Raw genomic sequence first — 20,999 nt, forward strand, 5'->3', positions numbered from 1 at the left:
TGTTGCTTAGTGTGGCATGGTATGGCTGGCTGCTGTAAGTCAAGTACCAGTGGTTGGTGCAGGTAATGCAGAAATCCTTTAGCTGGGCTTGAAAAACCTGCTGCTTTGCCAGTTCTTAGTTTTGTCAGGAGTGGTAGGGAGAAGCTGGCTAACCTCAGAACAGCTTTATTTCCTTCTTTCCAGAGCAGAGAAAGCAGCACTTGTGTGGTGAAGGGAGCCATGCTGTTAAAAATTGCATTGTTACCTGTGCTTGCTTAAAGTCCAGGTTCCCTTTTTAAATGTTGTTTTTTCCTTTCCCAGGTGAAGCTATTTTTCACAAAAACAGTAGAAGAGCCATCAAATCCAGAGGCTAGCAGTTCAACTTCTGTAACACCAGATGTTAGTGACAATGAACCTGATCATTATAGATACTCTGACACCACTGACTCTGATCCAGAGAATGAACCTTTCGATGAAGATCAGCATACGCAGATTACAAAAGTCTGAATATTTTTTTTATCGGAGATAAAAAAAAAAACACAAAAAAAACCAACCATGAAGAGTGACAAACTTGAATAAACTGAAAAAAGGACCTTTTTAAATGGCAAAAAGACATAGTGTCAGATTACCAATTATAGGAACAATACTTTTCCTGACCAATCTTGCTTTGCCCTATAAATCTACAGGGTTTGACACTTGTCCAGTTGGAAAAAAAAAAAAAGGTTACGTAGCTCTTATATGTATATACCTTTTTGTGTCAAAAGGACATTAAAACTTCAATTAGGAACTATAAACATGGCACTTTCCCATTTTATTCCAGTTTTATAAAAGTGGAGACAGACCTAATGTGTATACGTAGGAATTTTTCCTTTTGTGTTCTGTCACCAAACGAAGTTTCGAAAATATACAGGTTCACATCCTGCCCCTTTTTTTGCACTTGTGTGGCAACAGAAAAGTCTGCAGTTGGCTAAGAGATGTTTCTAGAAGGTTTTACTACATTCTAATGCATGTATTTTGGATGGGGGATGGAAAGTAATGCTCGGAAAGGAATATAGTCTGCTGGAGCTTGGCCTGTGTACCATATCCGGCTATTTACATGCACCTTTCTTTAGCATGCTACCGTAATTCATCCTGGACAATTGAGGAGTCGCCGCTGTCACTGCTTGTTGTTTGTGCATTTTATTTTTTTAAGTGTAATGGTGCTAGAAAAGGCAGCTAGAGGGAGTGATTCTGTATAGGGGTACAGGAATGAACCTTCACAACATCTAAAGACCCGCAAATGAAGGGAGAAAAATTATTGGGGTCACAGAAAGGAAACACAGCAACAATGACTTAACCATACAAATGTGGAGGCTATCAACTAAAACACGGGCTTGAAACAAGTTGTTAGAAAATTTGACAATGATTTATTAATTGTTTTTTTCTGAATTGTAATGGCTGCTCCATCTCTTGTGTAATCAAGGCCAGTGCTAAAAGTCAGATGCTATTAGTGCATACATCAGTCAACATCTTACATTTATATTTTTCAATCATATTCCTGCTGTGAATACTTCATGGGCTGCCTTGCAAGCTTTTTTCTCATTAATATAAAAATATTTTGTAATGGTGCACAGGAAATTTCAATTGGAGATTCTCCAGGTTAATGTTTGTTTTGAAGATTTATGATGCATTTATTCAATCAAACCTCTGTCAGCCGTTCCACCCCTTTGACCTTACACATTCTATTACAATGAGTTTTGCAGTTTTGCACACTTTTTAAAAAAATGTCATTAACTGTTAGGGAATTTTACTTGAATACTCAGTACCTACGACGTTTTAAAAACAGACATAACACATGATATAGAGGAAACCAGTGCTGCAGTAAATTCTCCGAGAAAGCTTGTCCCAAATTTTGTGTTTGCTATTAAAAAAACCAACAAAAACAAACAAAAAATCCAGAAAAACCCACCCAACAAATTAAATTTCTGAACTGGCATTGTTGTATTATTTGTTTGTAAGGATGTAGCCAGGAGTAGTAGGGCTTGAGATTGGCTTTCAGTGTGTAATTGACATACCCAGGCTGCAGATGACTTAAGAGTACAAGTACTGTTGCATACAAATGTGAAGTAGCTGACAAAATTGTTCTCTCTAAAGTATGCCCTGAATAGCCGTCCCCAAATTTACACTTTTCTTAGGATTTAATACCCGCCCCCCCTTAATTAACTTATTGGTGCTGACATTGAAGTTCATTAGCTGTGTTCTCGCCTAGATAAAGACTGTGTGGAATCTGTAAGGGCCCTGTACGACAGCATTAATGGTAAGGATTTGAATGGGACAAGGCAGGACTTCCAGTAATTACTATTGGTAAACAAAGGTGTAACGTGCTTGCTTTCTTTTGGTATCTGTTGGTCAATTTTTCTCATCAGATTCATGGTTCTAACTTCTAACAAAGCTGATAAATATTTTCTGACTTACAGGTTTAATTAGACTTTAATAGCTTAATGGATCAAGATTGCTGGTTCCAGGGCTCATTATTCCCACTGTTATTGACAAGCAGGAGGTGGTTACCTTGGGATGTGACATTTAACTCTTACCCTTCAAATCATGTTTCACTTTGTTTTTTAACAGTTGAATGTTGTGTTGGCTAATAAAAAAAATGTTCGTGCTTTAAAAGTATTTGGATATTGACACTGCTGCGTGTCCCACTTTGGATAATAAAAATTGGATTGGTGCGGTTCTGGTATGTAACACTGAGGGCCAGATTGGAAATCATGACGCGATGGGCTTTTGCACTGTTATTTTTCCTTTGGAATGTGAAGGTTGGAATGAGGGTTTTGATTTTATTTTTGAATGTTTCGATGTCTTTGAGAAGCCTTGCTTACATTTTATGGTGTAGTCATTGGAAATGGAAAAATGGCATTATATATATATTATATATATAAATATATATTATACATACTCTCCTATACTTTATTTCAGTTACCACCCCCATAGAAGTTGACAAGAATTACTATGACTGAAAGGTTTTTGAATCCTTATTAAAACTTTATTTATGACAGTATTCATAATTAGCTTGAACTGCTTTCTGTAGGTAATCTTTCCTTGAGTTTCTGGACTGTATGCTTAAACCTCTTTGGATGTGTAACAGCTTACATGTCTGAAACTACTTGAAGGCATCACTTCGGTAAGAGCTTACTGTTAGGCCCTTAAGCATCCCCTAGTCATTGGTAGCCCCACTCAAAATATTTGCCACAGCTATTAAAGGGCAGTTGTATAAATAGCATCCGAATTTGTTCCTGTGGCACACATTGTAAACTGAAGTGGAGTTTACATGCAGCATCAAATGTCTCAGCTTTCGGGAAAAAAAAAAAAGAAAAAAGGATGCTAGTGTGCAAGTTCCATGTTTAGTCATAGCAAATGTGTGCAATATGTTAACGATGCCTGTGGTTGCCACGAAGTGCCTCGTTTACCTTTTTAAATACTGTTAGAAAGTGTCATGCATGCAGATGGATGGGGTGGAACTGTGCACTAAAAGGGGCTCCAACTGCAGTGTTTGGCAGAGCTGTCGTTCTCTGCCGGTTCAAATTTTCAGTCTGTTTTCATATAGCATATATATATAGAGATACTAAAAGGAAAAAAAAAAAATCAGTCTGTTAAGCAGCCTTACTCTGATTCAGCCTCTTCAAATACTATTGTGCTGTGCAACAGTGGCTCTGTGTGTAACTGAGAATACACAAAAACCAAGTATGACATGTACAGGATAATGCCTCATACAAATCAGATGTCCGTTTGTTATTGTGTTTAACAACCCTTTATCTCTTAGTGTTAAAACTCCACTTAAAACTGATTAAAGTCTCATTCTTGTCACTGTGTGGGTGTTTTATTGAAGTATTTTGAGTATGGAAACAGTCAGCTAAAATACTTTGCTTGTAAGCCATGAAATTTTGAGCGTGATCATTAGAGCAAGGGATGCTCCTTGTACGTCAAGGGATTTTAAGGGAACTGCAGCTTAAAAGCCTTTTATGTTCAGAAGCTTTAAACAAGTGTAGCATTGGAAATGCAGATTGTGTGCAGGGAAATCAAACCCTTTACTGTCGTGCTGTCACAGTGAGATGCAGGACAGCTTTTTGGGGACCTAAACCAGCTTTAGTCTCAGAGTAGAGAACTTTTTTGCATAATGCTCGTTACCTTATTTTTAATGTCGATTGGTGCATTTCCAGCAACATGAGATGCAAGTCAAACCTGAAAAGCATTTTCCTAAAGTAGCTTTAAATTGGTGACGAGATGCATTTTTCCTCAGTGGAAAAGGCTTGCTCAACACACATCAAGTACGTAGCTTGGGATTTCTTCTATTCTTGCTGCTCATCTATTTTCAAACTAGACTTAAATCAGGCACTTTACTTAAAACATACAACGGTGTTCTTTTGTGTTAGTTATCCTTTGAGCCTCAAGGAAAGAGAGACTGATAGCTCAGTGGATAATCTGTGGGTTTCTAGTGATGGTGAGGAACCAAGGCGCTATTCTGCTCCCTGTGAAATCTGGTTTCTTTAACTCTTGTTATTCCTCCTTCATTCGGGCTAGTATTAATGTCAGCCCTGTCTCACAATTGGCTGAGCATCTCAAAAAAATCTGGGTATAAAGTAGGGATTTGGTGCTGCGGCCTGTTCTTCTCAGTGGTAAGAGAAGTGGAAGGTGGTTTTGGTGCTTTATGGGAGTGCAGTGTTTGCCAGCTGTGCCTGGGCTTGTCATGTGAATGACATGGTTAAGGGCTGTACGGCAGCAGGCAGTACTACCCGATCTGTCAATGCATGTTCATTTTTTTGGGGGTAAGCTTGTTTTTCATCCAGAAAATGGAAGTTGAGTGGGAAGGTGTAGAAAGGAAGGATGGGAAGCTTTAAGGAAAGTAGTCTGGACAGCGTTCAGTATGTTGAGTAGCTTCTATAAATATATGTCTATATGTGAAGGGATTCTAGTCTGACAACAGGTGAAAAGTGCTGTTGTTATGTGGGTAGGGTATTGTAGTTGACTTACACTCTTGTCCTGTTGACTAGAAGTCCTGTTTTAGCAGCTAAAAGCTGCTTCATAAAAAAAAAAAATGTTCATTTTTTTTCCATTTACAGCTATGTGTATGAATGCTCTGGTGACTAACGTGGTGATTGTACTTCCCAGGATGGTACTGGGTGCCTGTACAGAGGATGCTCCAGTGTGCTCCATCCCTGCCTCTGCAGTTTCCATGTGTTCCTCTGACTACCTCTCCCGCTGAATCAGCGCAAGTGCCCTGGTGAGCTTTTGCTACCTGTGGTGTCAGCAGCAACTGGGTTTATGCAGGCCTCTTAGACAGCCGCGGAGTGATTGTTAATTGCAGCTTTTCTAAAACTGCAGCCAGAGTTAGAAATTACACTCTCTTAAGAAGGAGTTATGGTGGCAGCAGACTCTTAAAACGCTTTTTTTTGTGTGTGTGCAGTTGGTTGGCATTTTGGTTATGAAATGAGTGACGACATCTGCTAGTGACGATGTTTCTATATTAGTCGAACCAGATTCCCGAAGGTGACGTGCTGCTGTGATCCCCGGCCTGTTGCCGCAGGAGGTGCTGGTGTCCGTGTGCTGGGTGCAGCAGGAGCTGGGAGGCACAGCCAGGTACAGCTGGACCCCTGCAAGGGGTGGAACAAAAAAGCTCAACAAACCAGCCCTACAGGTTGGGACTATTGATACAAAAGGGAGGGCAGGTCAGATGATGAGCTGGCTTGATTTTTGGAAGGTGTCTTCTCAAAAACATAGTATTAATTACTTCCTACTTCTGCTTTGGTTTCTTGTCAACCTTACTTTTTGGTATCATCTCAAACTCCCCTCTTTCCACTTCTATCCTTCTTGGTAGTTCTGGTCCTTTTTTCCATACAATTGAAAGTGTCTTGTGCTAGGCAGATGAGAAAATCCATCTCTTTTGAACTGATGTGTCTACTAAAATAAGAACCCATACTTGGCGTTTTGCCTCTTTGGTATCTCTTGCTCTCTGTCCTTCACAACTTTTTCTGGTTGGGCTTTTTAATGGTGTTTCGTTATTCTTCTGTGAGTTTCTTCTCACTTTCTGCTTTTTTTTTTTTCCTGTGTCTTTGAACTTTTTAGCTACTGGTATCTTTGTTGCAATATAAGACAGTAATTATTTTCTGCCTGTTTCTTACTCTTTTTTTTTTTAAGATATATATGCAAAGGTTTAGTCTGAAGGCATAGCAAGGAGAAATGCTGTTAAGTTACTTTTCTTAAAAGAATAGCTTGGAAAAATGTCAGTTGTGCAAGTTCAGCAAATGTGTTTGCCTCGGTGAGCTGCTGATGTGCTGTATGAACCTGCTCGCGTTTATTCAGCCTAATGGGAACAATGAGCACGTGTACTTGACTTGTAATGAGCAACCTGTACAAAAAAGAGCCTTGTTAATTAACTGCTGGGCTATGTTTTCCAGCTGCACATGTTTCTGTATGGGCTGTACTGACTACTGCAAAGTAAAGAGGGTTTTAATGGTTTTGCCTTGTGTCCCATAGCTAAATCTGGAATAGGTGGCACTTTATGTTCATGGGGCATCCTTTTCCTGCTTCAGAGCCTGTTCATGGAAGAGTTTTAAGTTGATAGAAGATGGTATCTTAGAGGCTGAAGTTTGTACTTAAAATACCCTCTGTATATAATTTAGGCTACTTAAGGTTCTGCTTTATTTTTTTGCCCTTCAACAAACTAGTACTAGTATTGGGATTATATGGGGTTTGGAAGATTAAGGGGCTCAGAGCAGGTCAGACATGTTGGATTAAGGAATTTGAGCAGGCTGGGCAGGTATCAGGGTGCCCCGTCCTCCATAACATTTTCGTGGTAGAAGGAAAATGGCAAAAGAAAATGGGAAGGTTTCTGGCATGGAAATATGTGCGTGAATGAATATTTTAAATGGAAATTAATGAGTTTCAAGGATAAGGCAAAGTCTTTGATGTGAAGCAGGATTTGGTAATGGGAGAGAGAAACCTCATGGGTGGAGGCATGGAACTTGTGAGAAAAGAGATGATGGCACATGTTTAGAAAGATTTGCTGAGGTTTTGCAAAGATGGTATAAAACAGCTGATGAGAGGTCTGTGAGAGGCATCTGAAGAGCTGAGTTTGGGCGGGAGATGAATCTGAGAGGTTGGCTTGGGGATCATTTGCTTTAAAGGTGTTTGAAACTATGGAAACAGGATGGCTGACAGCTATAGACTTAGGTAGGACTGCAACCAGCTTAGGAAAATACTGGCATTTGCATGGGAGGATGACGGAGAGCTTGTGTAAAGATCACAGCAGCAGTGAAAGTAGACTGATAACATCCACTTAAATGAAAAGGAGTTATTTCCCTTCTCCGAATATTAGCACTTGGGAAGGACATGGCTTTTTCATGAGGCTTCTTGAAATCCAGATACACAGTAAAGTAGCTCTGATCCTTGATTTTTGACCATCTGAAAGTTCAGTATTGCTCGGATGTGAGTTACAGATGGGCTGCTGGGGCAAACCAACTTGTAGCTGAGACGTTTTGGAGAGGGCTGTGGCCTGATAGCATCCTGGGTAAACTGCAGCCCCACTGGAAGATGGAATGGCTGGAAGCACATGAGAATCACTGAACTGAGAAATACAGAGTCATAATAAAAAACAGAAGAGGAAGGAGGTGCTTCTGCCAGGTTGGGATTATTTTAACCCCAGAGGGTTTTCTGTCCTTTTGGCTCTTAACTTAGCTCTTTTATGTAGAAAGGAAGGAAAAGCTTTGTACAAGAACACAAGCTCAGAGCTAGTGTTATTTGTGCCCTGCTTTATGAACCTGGAAAGCCTCTTGTAATGTGTCTCCAGGATGATGTCCTCACCTCTTCCCGTAGAGCACAGAGGTGTGACACCTAGTGTCATATAGGTTGCTTTCTTTAAGTGGAAAGTGTTGCGCCGATTGATTATTTCTTGATGTGCTGCTGGCTTTCTCTCACCATTTGGCTTCTGACACCTTCTTCAAAGGCCTTTTGAACCACATGCTTCTTGTGAAAGTTTCATCCTCTCACCAGTGGCACTCTGACATCTCTTCATGCCCTGGAGGGTCCTCCACACCCCAGAACAATGGCCACTTCCCAAGCCTTCGACAAGAGCCTAAGCTCTGAATATTGTTGCTCAAGTACACTGAAAAATTACCCAGTGACCAGTGCTGCCAGATCAACCCTGAGCATCACCTGTGCTGATTTACCTTGTGCAAACAGGCTCCTTGGGAGGTATCTGCTGTTCTTGCTTAGCAGTTGGCATGTGGCCAAGGATGCACGTCTTAAGCTCCTTGGGTGGCTCTGAAGTCCCTGATGAAGGCTTGCTCCCGAGCGTGGCGCACACAGTACTGGTTTTGTCATGCAGATTTTGCCTCCGACACTGCTGCTTCTCTTTCACTTCTGCTCCTTGTGCTGTAGGCACCGAGCTTTGGAACTGGGAGATAAGGTGCTGTGAACCATTCCTCCGATTCGTGCTTGCTTCCTCAGTTTGATGAATAGTCTCCCACTTGGAGTCCATCCGAGGTCTCTCTGCACATTGGAGGCTCTTTGCTGGTTGCCAGATTCTTGACTCATCCTCTCTTGAAGCAGGTGAAGGGATGGCACCCAAGAGTGAAGTCCATGTGTCTTTCTCTGGTTGGGTCTGTGCTGCAAGCACTCCAGGGGATGCCTTTTGCTTCTTCGGAAGGTTGAAGTGAAAAAGGAAGATGCTGCAGGGAACAAGCTTTGCTGCCTTCATCTCTGCAGCTCCATCTGGCAAACTTGAATTCCAAGGGAGTAAGATGAGGTCTGCCAAACTTTCACGTTCATGTAGGATAAAAATCCTACCTGTTTGATAAAAAGCTTTGACAGATCACCTCTTGATGAATATCTGGAAGGAGATTTGAGGCTGGTGGTGGAAGTATGAATTACTTCATGCCAGCATGTTGTTAACGTCACCCCATGGTGCCCAGTTGCTACATTAACCAAACAGGGAGAAGCGGATCCTCACTGCTTTGCTGCGAAGGACTGAAACTGGGGATGCCAGCCACTGTCAACAAGATGAACTTCTTTGCAGTTAATACGCCTGGCTCCTCTGCTGTTCCTGTAGATGACGGAAAGATTGCAGCACAAGAAGTCAGGACCTGGGCATTTTTGTCTTTGATGAAGGTCCCAACCTGTGATCATGAACTTAGCTGGGATTGCTCACCCAGGTTGTGTACTTGGCAGAGATTTTCCCTCCCCGCTCTCCCTCACCCCTCTTCTTCCCTGTCCTCATAGCAAAAACCCCTTGAAGTAGGGAATGCTGATTATTGTGGTTCAGAGCAGTGCTTCGGGCTCCTCTGGGGAGGTAGGACTTGCTTGCTACGGATTTGACGTGTTTCACAACAGCAGCAGATGGATGGGTGGATGCAGTCTTTGCATACCCACTCCCTGCAGTGGTTACTTCACTTGATGCTCACAGCTGGGTCTTGGTGGGAAGGTACGGCGCAGGGAAGTGGATGTGCCCTGGATCACTTAGTGTAGGCCAGAGAGGGGCTGTGTAAAGCAACACAGCTGGGAAAGGAGATTAGTTTGGGATTTCTTAAGTGTAAGATAGTCCTCTGAGAGCAGTTTGGGACCCCGTACCAGTAACCGCACCTTCATCTAGATGCTGCGGCATGAGCTGGCCAAGAGGTATTTTCCAAAAATCAAATGACCTGTTAGGGTGTTCATGGTGGGGTTTTGACCTGTTAGTGGCTGCAGCCCGGTGTTCTTACATCATCTATACTTGTCTACCTTTTGAAGAGTGCACTTTTCTAACAAAGTTCATGACCTTTTTTTGGATAAAACGTTGTGCCCAGTTCATCTAGTGCATGTGTTTGGCTGAGGTTTTGTAAGTCAGCCCACTTCCTGCAGCAGCTGCGTCAGGCTGCTTTGATCTTGCATGGTTTCAGACCCAGCATGGTGGCCAGCGCGTTGCCTGTTTGTCCGGTGCTTTTGGTTTGACACTCCATTGTCACTCGATACCTGCAGCTTTGGGTGATTCCTCTCCACAACGCTGCTAGTAAGATAATTCATGGCAGAAGTGAGCCCGCTGCTACTTGTTGCTTCCTTTTGACAAAACCATTGGTGTTTGGCTCGTTTGCACATCTGTTTGTCTGGCTGGAGTGATTTATTTCAAATTGTGCGTATTCATTTACAGTGAAGCTTGTGAAGTGCTGTCCAATTCCTCTCTTGCCTCTTTCCACATGGAACACTTTCTTAATGAAGAATTAAGAGACCTTGGGGACCGATGCAATTTGATGATGGAAATAGTTGCACAATATTTCATTTGATTAATGCCTTCTGACTCTTCAAAAATGTTTAAGTCCTTCAGACAAGGCAAGCTTGGCTTAACTGCAGGGAAAGTGGGAAGGTGAGAGGGAGGGGCAAGGTGAGGTGTCTGGACAAGTAGGTGGAAGGGAGATAAAGGATGCTGAATATCTGAAGGAAAACCTGAAATACAAGAACTGAATAGCCCATTGCTGACTACTTGCTTTGGATAGTTTGTTTTGGTTTTTAGCTTGGCATTTTGCTATAAAGCCTCAAAATACAAGAATAACAGTCTTGAATATACATCTGTGTAACCATATTATTTGAACTTTTGACTTATCGACATGGGTGTCCTGCCTCAGTGGCTGGAGGTGACTGTTCAGGGATGAATAAGAACAGGGTATGCACATATGAGGGGGGCCTGTAACGAAGAACAGTTGGTGGCCAGGGACTTCCTGAGCCTGATGTGCCTTGTCTGTTTAGCAACCTTTTATAGATAACATTTATCCTCAAAGCACACAGTCCAGTTTCCCTTCAAATTGATGTATAAATTCTTTACATCCGCTGCACCTTCAGACAAGAGGTTTCCCAGATCCTATAACCTTTTGGGTGAAGTGAAGAAACATCTTAATTTCAGTTGATCACTCCCAGTCCTTGCACTGGAAGAGACGGTGGAAGGCCAGTTCTCCCTTCTCGCTCTGTGCCACTTGCCATTTTGTAGATCTCTGGCAAAGACAACTCTTCTCCAGGCTGAAGACTTCTAGTCTGAACTTCACACGGTGTTTCCGGAAGACATCTTCAAAGCTTTGTACCGTGGCAAAAGCATCCTTTTAGGAGTGATTTGCATGGTCACTATTTCAACTTGTCACTTAACGTGCAGCTGTGACTACTGGACCTGTGCAGAGTTTTGCATTTCCCAAGAGATCGTGCAGTTTTGCATCATCCTCTTTGTGACTTGGGTGCATGTGTGTAGTTAGCAGCATAGTAGTGACAGTTTGGTGGTGAGATGGGTGACAGTGTTTGTTTGCTTTTTTTTTTTTCCCCTGAAGGGAGGTTTATGTGGTAGAAGTCCTGTGTGTGCAACTGCCATAGGTCCGCTGGCTGTTGCATGTGCCCCAGATGCCCGTCAGCACAGGCAATGCGGTATTATTGCTAAAATGTTTTCTCTATCTGGTCTGTTTGTTGAATTTAAAATTGCAAGATCAAAGTCAGCAGTTTCTCTCAAGCATGTGTTTCCTCTTTTTTAATTGAAGTCCATTAAGTAGTTTAACTGAGGGACAGTTGCTCTTGAATAAGCATTTTGAATTAATGAGCTGGTTTAGCAGTGCTTATGCCTAATAATGCTTTTTTATCTCATGTGAGAGTCATCACCTGTTTTCTCCCTCTGCTGCATTTGAGATGACCGAGGCTTTTATTCCCAGTAAGCCTTTGCTTGCTCGGGGCTGTGGGGTGCTGCTGCTCTCCTACCAGTGTGCTGCATTGGCACTGTGCGGGTGGCTGGGAGGGGGTTAATCCCTCAGCAGGGGTGTCTCCCCAGTGTGTGCTCAGCTGTGGTGGTTGTGCTCTGCTGTCAGGGCTCAATGAAGCCCCAGCAGGGTTTTTTCTACAGCCTCTTGGCTGCTCATGTCCATACAAGTGCCTGGTGCTCATGCAGACATGGTGTGCCTGAGCATCGCCGGGCTACAGCCTCCAGGTGCTTTGGTCTTGCCAGGGCTGCAGCTTGGTGCTTTTGTTCTATTTGCTGCTGAAAGCTGACTACTTATCTGTGGTCTTTCACCACGAGCTGATGTGGTCCCTGCTCTGATTTCTGCTTCACTGCGTGATGTGTCGGAGCTGCTGTGCTCGGCACAGGTTGCGGGGCTGCTGCAGAACAGCTGCAATCTCAGAAGGTCTGTTTTCTTACAGCATTTCTCCCTCCTTCACTGCAGAAATAAATAAAAATAGAGTACGCTGTATGTGCTAGCTGCTGCTTTTGCTTTCATTATGTTGATACTTACCTCTTTAATGTTGGAAAAAAGAACTGTATTCCTGTGATCCGACCTCGGGCTCCCTCAGTTGGAGCCATAGCCTCAGGTTGAGCTATAGCATCTTTTTAAGGACTCTTTTTTTTTTTTTTTTTTTTTTTTTTTCTCCAAGGCAAAATGTGCTGATACTGGACCATTTCAGCCTGGAGGTGGCAGATATTTGGTTTTCATCTAAGGGCTTTTATCACAGGAGCCTCTACAAAAGCTTGAGGCTATATCCAGCACCTGTGGATCTCAACCAGTGTAAACTGTGTGCCAATCCGTAGCAAATTGTAAATCTGTAGTAAATGCCAACAGACTGGCTGTTTCCTCAACGATTGTGGACGTTCAGCACAGGGTTTGTCCTTGGTGCAAACAGCAAAACCGCTTCCGACTCCTGCTGCTACAAGGTACTGATCTCCTGCTGCAGGGTGCGCACTCCCAAGGGGGGGGGTGTTCCTCTCAACTGTCTCGTCGTCTTCCGTGCAGCTTTTCCTCCGTTTCTGACTTAGCTGGATTCCTGGTAACACTGAATTATTATTTTATTGAGTTAGTTCCTAAATAAAGGGCCTGAACTGAATTTTTTTCCCATCTGAGAGGCAGGTGTCAGCACATCCCTGCCGCTTGCCAGAAGCACAGGGAATGGCAAGGTCTAAATTAACCCCTGAGCTTTGCACTGGGCTTGTGAATATTTGGGTTTTGCCCATTGTGGCACAGGGATCTTTTGGCTTTTTGAATGAAAAGTGGAATAACCTAACCCTTGTAAGCCCCACAGGTGGAAATACCTTTCTTGCAGCTCTGTCAGGGGTTGAGTATGGGTCAAAACAGCAGGAGATGGTTACTGCCTAATCTAGGTGGTTTCTTCTTCCTCCAGGCTGTCAGAGTTGCTTGTAGGGCTTGAGATGCTGATGGTTTTCCACTCCCATGAAAAAGCAGAGGATTACAAAATTCCCAGCCTTTTTCTATATTGGAACAATCAAAGAGAACATCAGATGTTTTCAGGTTTTGTCATCCTCTCGTGGATGATGCAGTTGGAGCATCCTGTGTGCAATGGTGTGGAGATGCTGGTGCCTTGGGTTCAGCTCTTGGTCTCGTGTTGGGTGTAATCGAGACTGAAACCTGATGGTTTTCCTCTGTAGCCTGGTGCAGTGCTCTGACTGCTGTGGAGCTCATCCTCCTGCCCCCCTCACAGGCCCTGCACCTTGCACTGTGAATCCCTTCGTTGAATGGATGTTTTCCTGTGAAAGGTTTGCCAAGTCAGTGACTTTTTTTCCAACAAAGAAAAAAAACAACATTAGGGGCTGGAAAGACTTCTCACCTGTTCAATTTAATAGCAACGAGCTTCCAGGCTGTGCTGTAAAATCTGCCCATGAGTCTTTGTAATGGAATAGGAAATAGCACACACACACCCTCCCACACCCCCACATCCCACCCCACCCCCATGGATCAGAAGGGTATTTTCACCTCAAAAGACCCTGGGCAGAGGGCAGCTAATATTATTTATATTCTAAATTCTGTTCACATGAGGAAGGACCATGATGTGCGGGCAGGCAGAGCAACGTCTCCATGGCCAAAGATCTGGAGCTGACGTGGGAGGATATTATCCAGGAATTAAATTGAACAGAGCAGCCAGAAGTGAGCTGATGCTGCTTGGAATCACAGGGGCTTATCTATGCTTATCTGCTTGACCAACATTGAACTCCTGTGTTAAAGGATGCTGGTTTGCCATACCTGCTTGCTCTCTGGGGATGTGACAGCAATCAAAGCTGGGCACAAGGGGTCTCTCAAATGCGTCCTATCTGGCCTGGGTTAGAAGGCTGTGTTCATTTACTCACCAGCCTGTCAAGAAAGATTTTGCTTTCTCAAAGACGTGTTGTTTGTGCTATTTGTTTGTGATGCTCTCAAAAGACCTGAGTGTTTTTGGTTCAGATGCGAGTCTTTTAGTTGTTAGTGTGTTACATGCTGCTGGCTCAGGTTTCCTGACCCATGTTGGATTAATAAAGTCACCAGTAAAATTTCCGAGTTTCCAAGTCTACTTCCAGGTGGTCGAGGATTTAAGCACAGCTGAAGGTTGATGAAACTCTGGATTCAGCCTTCCTTTTGCTGAGAAAGAACTCAGAAAAGAGCCTGAAAGATGCCAAAATACTCCAGATGTCTTTGAAATGGAGCTCACTGTTTGCCTTGATGTAATAAAACCCCATGTTGTTAAACAGATTCAATTAAACTGAGACCATCTCCTGATGAAATTAAAATTTGGTGATTTATGACTAATTAGAATATTTTCAGTTGGAAGGGACATAAAGTGATCAAATTAGGTATTAAGCTCCCTGAAAATTTCCCTGAATTTCTCCTCTGTACAAACTTCTGTTCAGTTGAACGTGGTTTTACAATTATACAGTTTTATTCACTATTATATATATAATCACAATTATATATAATTTATGCATGGAGTCATGTGAAATACTGCATATTTTGTAACAGGAAATCATAACTGTAGACCTTGCTAAAAACAGCAGTGTTGATTATTGTGCACAATGATGGCAGCACAAGGCTTGTGCTCTAGACGGCATCAGATTTTATTCAGGAGATATTTCCTCTTTTAAAAAAGTATTTTAAAAAGTCCCTCTGGAGAGCAGCAACACTTTTTCATGGAGCAAGATGTGGAAACAGACTTGTTGCTGCCGATTTTATTCTGCATAGTGGGTGGAAGAAGAGGGATACTGGATGCTTTCTCGCATCAGACAACACTGGAGCAGCTTTGGGATGTTGCAGACTGCGCTGGTGTCTGTTAGACGTCTTCTGACCAACACTATTTGTCTGAATTCCCAGGAATGCCGCTTGTTCTTCAGAGCGGAAAAATGTTCTATTTTTGCCTGTGACAACTTTTTTTTTTTTTTGGGGGGGGGAGAGCGGGGGGAGAAGTTTTAAACAAAGCATGGCAAGGGTTCATGTATGCGTAGGTCTTAATAGTGTGTGATGGGTATGGAGTGAGGCTTCTCAAATAAGCTTTAGACAGATACATGAGGAAGCTATTAATGCTCTACTTGTGATTTAAGGCTAAGAAAATGCGTCGTTAAGTGGATGATCGTGGAGACCCTGGCGTTTTGGAGTGGAGGCAGACTTGGATATGTGGGAAAATGTCTCTTTGACCAGAAAAAGATCAAAACAAATGGGTAAATAAACATAGAAGCATATGTCTCAAGACTGAAAAAAACAAGATACGTGGTGGCTCAAAACCCAGTGTCATTCAGGAGCTTGAGGAAGCTGTGGATGAACAAAGAGCCAACAATGGGGCTGATATTTAAAAAAAAAAAAAAAAACCAAAACATTTTGGGGTGGCAGCTCAATGCTGAAGGTGGCTCCTTGTGCCCTCCTTACCCAGCCTGTGGGGTTTCACCGGGAGAGCTGACCTGCTCTGAGGTGGCAGAGGGGTTGTTGCATGCTTCCAAAGCTGTCAACAGTTGGTTCTTTATTGCAGATGATTGATCAAAGGCTGGTTGAGCACAGCTCCATGTGTCTGGGTGGAGGAGTGTTTCCTCGTGTCCAGGCTGAGCTTGCGGGTGGTGATCCGGGGCTGCGGTCCCGTGTATTGCCTATTGCTTCCAGGAAGGGTTTGGCCCCATCCATTCCCTCCATCCCTGCCCGTGCCACAGTAGGGAGCTGCTGGCAGTGCAGGGGGCTGCATCCCCCCTGGCCAGACCCAACAAGCCTGTTTACATCGCAAACCCCTGATGGCATGTGCGCTTACACAGCTCTAACACTTGCGGGTAAAATGGAATTAGACACCATGGGTGACATTACACGGAAGGACCAGACTGGCCTGTCTGCTTCTAGGTGATGGCTAGATCCTTTGATTTGTTTGACTTGACTTTTTGCTGGTTCCTTCTCCTGCAATAGGTGATGCTGTGTATTAGAAGCATTTCATGGATGTAGCCTTTTTTACCTCATTTTTAAACAAAAACAGCAACTGGATTATTTAAAATGTGTTTGGAGTCAGCAATGAATGAGCCCCGAACTGCCTTCCTTTAGAAACTACCCTGTAAAATCTCTGGTTTGAGATCTCTCTGAAATACTTTGAAGTAGTACTAAAGCAGGAAGTTAATTAGAGCTGCTTTGATTATCTAACAGTGTGTTTTAACAGCTGCTTCGGAGACAGCTCGAACAGTAAGAGCTAGTGTGGTTTAGTGCATGGTCCCAAGAGTCTGTGTTGCCCCTACCAAAATGCCTTTGCGTGTCATGGCCACAGACGGTTGTTTTCTTTCCTAAGAGCTCAAAGTTGCTTGCACGGGGACTTGGGAAAATAAACCGGCCAAACCTCATTGGACTGCTACTTTTTGCAATTTTTTTTAAAGTAATAATAAAAAAAAAAATCCCTTGATGCTGTGATGTTGCAGCCAGAGTCTAAAATTTCCCTGCTTCTCACTTCTGTTTTCAGTTGTCTTTCTCCCAAGTTCTCCAGCAGGCTAATATTTTCCATGGCATGTTTGCATTTAAATTACTTCCCTGGATATTTTAAAATGAAATCATGGCAGTGAAGAAGTTTGAGCTACCTCTTCTTGGTGAAGAACCTCTGTGTAGCCCAAAAGGAAAGGTTTTGACCCTGTTGGTCCACCCTCTTGGAGGAAAACCCTTGTGCTTGCTGGCAAGCATGAATTGAAATCTTACTGTGATGATTAATGGTTGGATTTGGGCAGTGTGCTCGGTCATGGAAAAAAATTGAACTCCTCTGAAGTTTTTCCTTGCTGCAGCTGTAACTTTTATCCTTTCTCGTCTTTTGACTGATCTTAAAACTAATCTTATGACTTGATTTTTATATTTGTTATAATTTTGTTTGAATGAGTGTTGCTTTGGAGTTGCACACTACACATCAAGTCTTAGTCTTATTCCTTGGAACCTATCTGCACATCGCATGAGAAGCAAGAAGTGGAGAAACTGCTTATATTATTTGATGTGCATATGCACATCCTTGTGTCACCTCTCTGCTGTGCTTTTTCCCCTCCCATGGTTTTAAGGTGAAACGAGAACACAGCGTTAAGGCTGGAGAAGCAGCCCTAGGCAGAAAGTCCCAGGTCAGCCCTTCTGCCCTACAAGGCGGCTTCTCGCTATGACTGCATCCTTCTGGGCAGCGTGACAGTCTTTGTCGTAAACATAATGGAAAGGGCTGCACCTTTTCCTAGAACAGTGATTGCTCAGAAGTAGCATTTTACCCTGGTGTGGGAGTTCAGACTCGGAGTGGCTCCAGCCCAAGCAAAGCTCCAGCACTGGTTTTACCCACGGTTCCCTCAGCCATATTCTGCCCATGTTGGGTTGATCTTAAGGTCAAAATCTGTATAGAATTAAAAAAATATACATTTAGGTGACTGTGGAGAATAAAACAAAACTAAGAAAACAGTGGGGGTGTCTTTCCAGCTTGCATACCTGCAACCTATCTCTTTCAGCTTAATGCGTGTGTACCTAAAATGGGAGAAAGCATATTGTCACACAATAGGACTGGAAGCTATGACTAGCTTAATCATGGGAGGGGGCAAGAAAAAGGAGGCTTTTTCATTATTCTTTGCTCCTCCTCTTTTGGCTTTGTGTGAGCTTTTCGGAAAACATCCAGCCAGGGCTGAGCTGTAAGCATAGGGACAAGTCAGCAGAGGCTGTGGTTCTGTGAGGCTCTGCTCCAGTTAGTCCAATTAACAGCAGTGGGAGGATCTGGCTTTGCAGAATTAGTGATGCACAGGACTGAAGTGTGTATTGAACCCTGGGGAGGACAAGCAGCTGAGGCATGTTTCTTCTGGAGGTGCATCCCAAGATGAAGCTGGAGGTCGAGTCCCGCGAAAGCCCTGTTGCACCTCCTGAGCACCTCTGCTTTCTCTGCTTGGATCAGCATCGTTTCTGCTAACCCCTAGCCCTGGGCCTGCCTGCCTTCTGCAGTGACTCAAGCAACATCTGCTTTGCCCATTAGTGACTCTCCTCTCCTGGCCTCCAGCCCATGCCTTTGCTGCCATTGATTAACAGCAATTTCCTTCCCCAACCTGAAAGCGCGTGCTGAATGGGATTGTCGTCTTGAAGCATCAGGGGATGTGTGGGTGTGCGTGCCTGGGCATGTAAATAGGGTGGACTCATTGCCCTGTTAGGCATCCTGGGAACTCTGAAACTGGGATTGCCTTTCAGCTGCTTCCCCTTTGAATGTAACTTAGTGTCTCTCCATCTCTGACCTCTAAATCCAGCTCTCTCCTTACTTTCTCCCTATTTTGCTTCAGCAGCTGTAGCATTAAAAGTCACTTAGAAGTGACTTTCACTTCCCTAGAGCTATTGTACCGCTGTGGAAAGCCCCCTGTAAGATCTCCCCATCTGGTTGCTGGATGCAGGCCGCAGTTATTCCTGAAGCCAGAAATACTTGCACCTCGTTTAAAGCATGCTGAAGCCGGGGCATGGGGCTGGTGTTAATTACGTTTTGGAAATGAAGTGCTTGTGAGCCATCTCTTTGGTTAGGTGCGTAACCAAATGGATGATTAGACAAGGTTTTTGGGAGGAATGTGGTATCTTTCTATGCTGCCTGATAGAGGGATACTCTTGAAACAGATGCTTTTTTTCAGGGTGAAAAATTGATGCTTTTCTTGCAAGAATTAATGGAGCCTGCTACAGATGACTCTGGCTGGCTGGAGTCCAGCCAATGTACTACGGGGTACGGTGGGAAAAGGGTAAGAAGATGAAATACCTTGTAGCTGATCAACTGGTAAAAGTCACCACTGCTGCTTCTGCAATCTTTAAACTTGATGTTTATTGTTATTAATTATTAATTCTATTTGTTGTGCTATTTTTATTTTACAGGCATCTTTACTGGTTTCTCCTGCCACGGAAAGCTAATATCTGCTACAGTTCGTGAAACGCTTGTCTTTCTGGAAAGAAAGGGAAGTTGTTAAAGTGTAACCGTGGGGTTTTTTACGTAAATGATCTCTTGCACCTTTAAAAATATTCTTTCACTCAGCATCCCAGATCTATGACCCTTTAAATCTCTGGAAAACCGGTTGTATTCAAATGTTTTTTAAATGACAAGGAGCCTGGCACAGCCTCTGTGAGGGCTGGAGGAGTGCGGGTCCAAGGCCATCACCCAGGGACCGCCCTGGCTGAGGTTCACCCCTCTCTCCTGTCTCTCCCTAAAGCAGAGATGCTGTTGGTTATTGCCACTTTTCTCATCTGCAGCTGAGCCCTGTGCAAGAGGCATGGGGACGGCACCTTGTAGGTCCTGTCTTTGAGTGCCAACACTACCAAGATGTTGGCACGTTGTCTGTTGCTGCAAGATGAATGTGTAGGTGAGGAACGCTGTCTCATGGGGAAAACAGAGCCCACCAAAGAAGGAAACTTCTCCTGTGGGAAATGATGTACCTGGGAAAGCCTGGGTTTGCGAGATGTCAGCTGCTCTCCTATTGAATGGGCGTGTTTGGTTGAATGCAGGATGTGGCTGCATTAAGTGATACCTAAACGAGGTGACAGAGAAAGCCATGCCTCTGTGTAGCACAGAATCAGGATGTGGAGGCAAACCAAAGCACCTGAGGACCTGAGGGAATAATCTGGTCAAGTGTCTAGTGGAGGAGAGAGGATGGGGCTTAGGATCAGAGAAAAATGTAGGGGTCTCTAGCCCAACTTTTTCCCAATGCTATGCCAGCTGTGAAGGTACTTCTTACCAATGCTGCTAGCTTCCGCTTGCAAATGGGGTTACTGGAATCAGGTGGGAGGGCTTTCCTGGGAGGTCAGACTGCTGGTTTCAAAGACCTGCTTAGAAAGGCACTTGACCTCCAGGATCCTTCCTCTTGCAAACAGTGACTGTGACCAGCTGCTGAAAATGTGGAGAGGGAGGAGGAAAATCCTCTTGAATGCCTGCAGGTCAATGTCCTTCTGGGGGGGGGGGGGGGGGGGGGGGGGGGGGAAGGGAGTAATATCATTTGGCTTATGCTAGAGAACAAACACAAAACCTCCCTGACTGCCTGAACTGCCATCTACAATAGAGGGAAAGGGAAGAGCGTGTTTACTATGGCAGGCTTGAGGGTAATGCAGGCTGTCAGAATTATAAAATATTCTTGGAATTGCTAAATGCTATAGACGGTAATTCCACCTCAGAAAGTCTCCTGGTGCAAATGAAATGTGTTAAATGTTGGCTTGACACAAAATGAAACTGGGCATTGGTGTAGGAATCTGCTGCTGTTTAGTCCCGGTTTATGGGGAATTGCTCGAGGATTTTTTCCCAGATGCTCCAAAGCCTGTAACCTGGTAAGGAAGACTGCACTGGCAAAATAGCCAGGCTGGCATAGAGGGGAAAGCAAGATAGCTTGACTTCCATTCAAAGCGGAAACCAAACCAAGCCTTGAAAAAACAGTCTGCGAGAGATGGAAATAGCAAACAGAGAGCCATGGAAGTCGATGAGATGTTAGGAGTTGTTCAAAGCCACCAAGGAAGTAAATGAGAAGAAATGTTGGGCCAATAGGATTAAAAACAGAAGACAAATGCCACCATCTCCCCTTTCTACTGCAATGTCACCATCAGGAGACCTGAGACTTCAGGTAAGTAGACTTGGTTCACGATGGATGAGGTTAAACAGTTGGGGTGAGATCTCAGAAGATAAATTGACAAGAAAGGTGTTAGAGTTTCTTAAAGCCATAAAAATCTCCCTTGGGACACCATGCTAGTGTGGGAGAGGCATGGTGGGCAAACCCTAATGCCCTCCCATGTCACTATGAATGAAAAACAGGCATGATAATGCCT

General features: G+C 43.7%; 2 protein-coding genes across 2 annotated transcripts in view; both read left to right on the forward strand.

Annotated features, from left to right (window-relative positions):
- The window catches only part of PTEN (phosphatase and tensin homolog), a 48,326-nt gene extending 46,414 nt beyond the window's left edge, over nucleotides 1-1,912 (forward strand). Inside the window, exon 9 of the mRNA XM_080401703.1 lies at nucleotides 301-1,912. Within this exon, the coding sequence (XP_080257829.1) occupies nucleotides 301-486 (186 nt within the window). The 3' untranslated portion in view covers nucleotides 487-1,912. The remainder of the gene's footprint in view (nucleotides 1-300) is intronic.
- Nucleotides 1,913-2,062: 150 nt separating this feature from the next.
- The window catches only part of LOC308069460 (uncharacterized protein), a 63,144-nt gene continuing 44,207 nt past the window's right edge, over nucleotides 2,063-20,999 (forward strand). Inside the window, exon 1 of the mRNA XM_080401813.1 lies at nucleotides 2,063-20,797. Coding sequence (XP_080257939.1) covers nucleotides 20,741-20,797 — 57 coding nt within the window. The 5' untranslated portion in view covers nucleotides 2,063-20,740. The remainder of the gene's footprint in view (nucleotides 20,798-20,999) is intronic.

Source organism: Falco punctatus (assembly GCF_963210335.1).
Source record: "Falco punctatus genome assembly, chromosome: 9".
Classification (NCBI taxonomy): Eukaryota; Metazoa; Chordata; class Aves; order Falconiformes; family Falconidae; genus Falco; species Falco punctatus.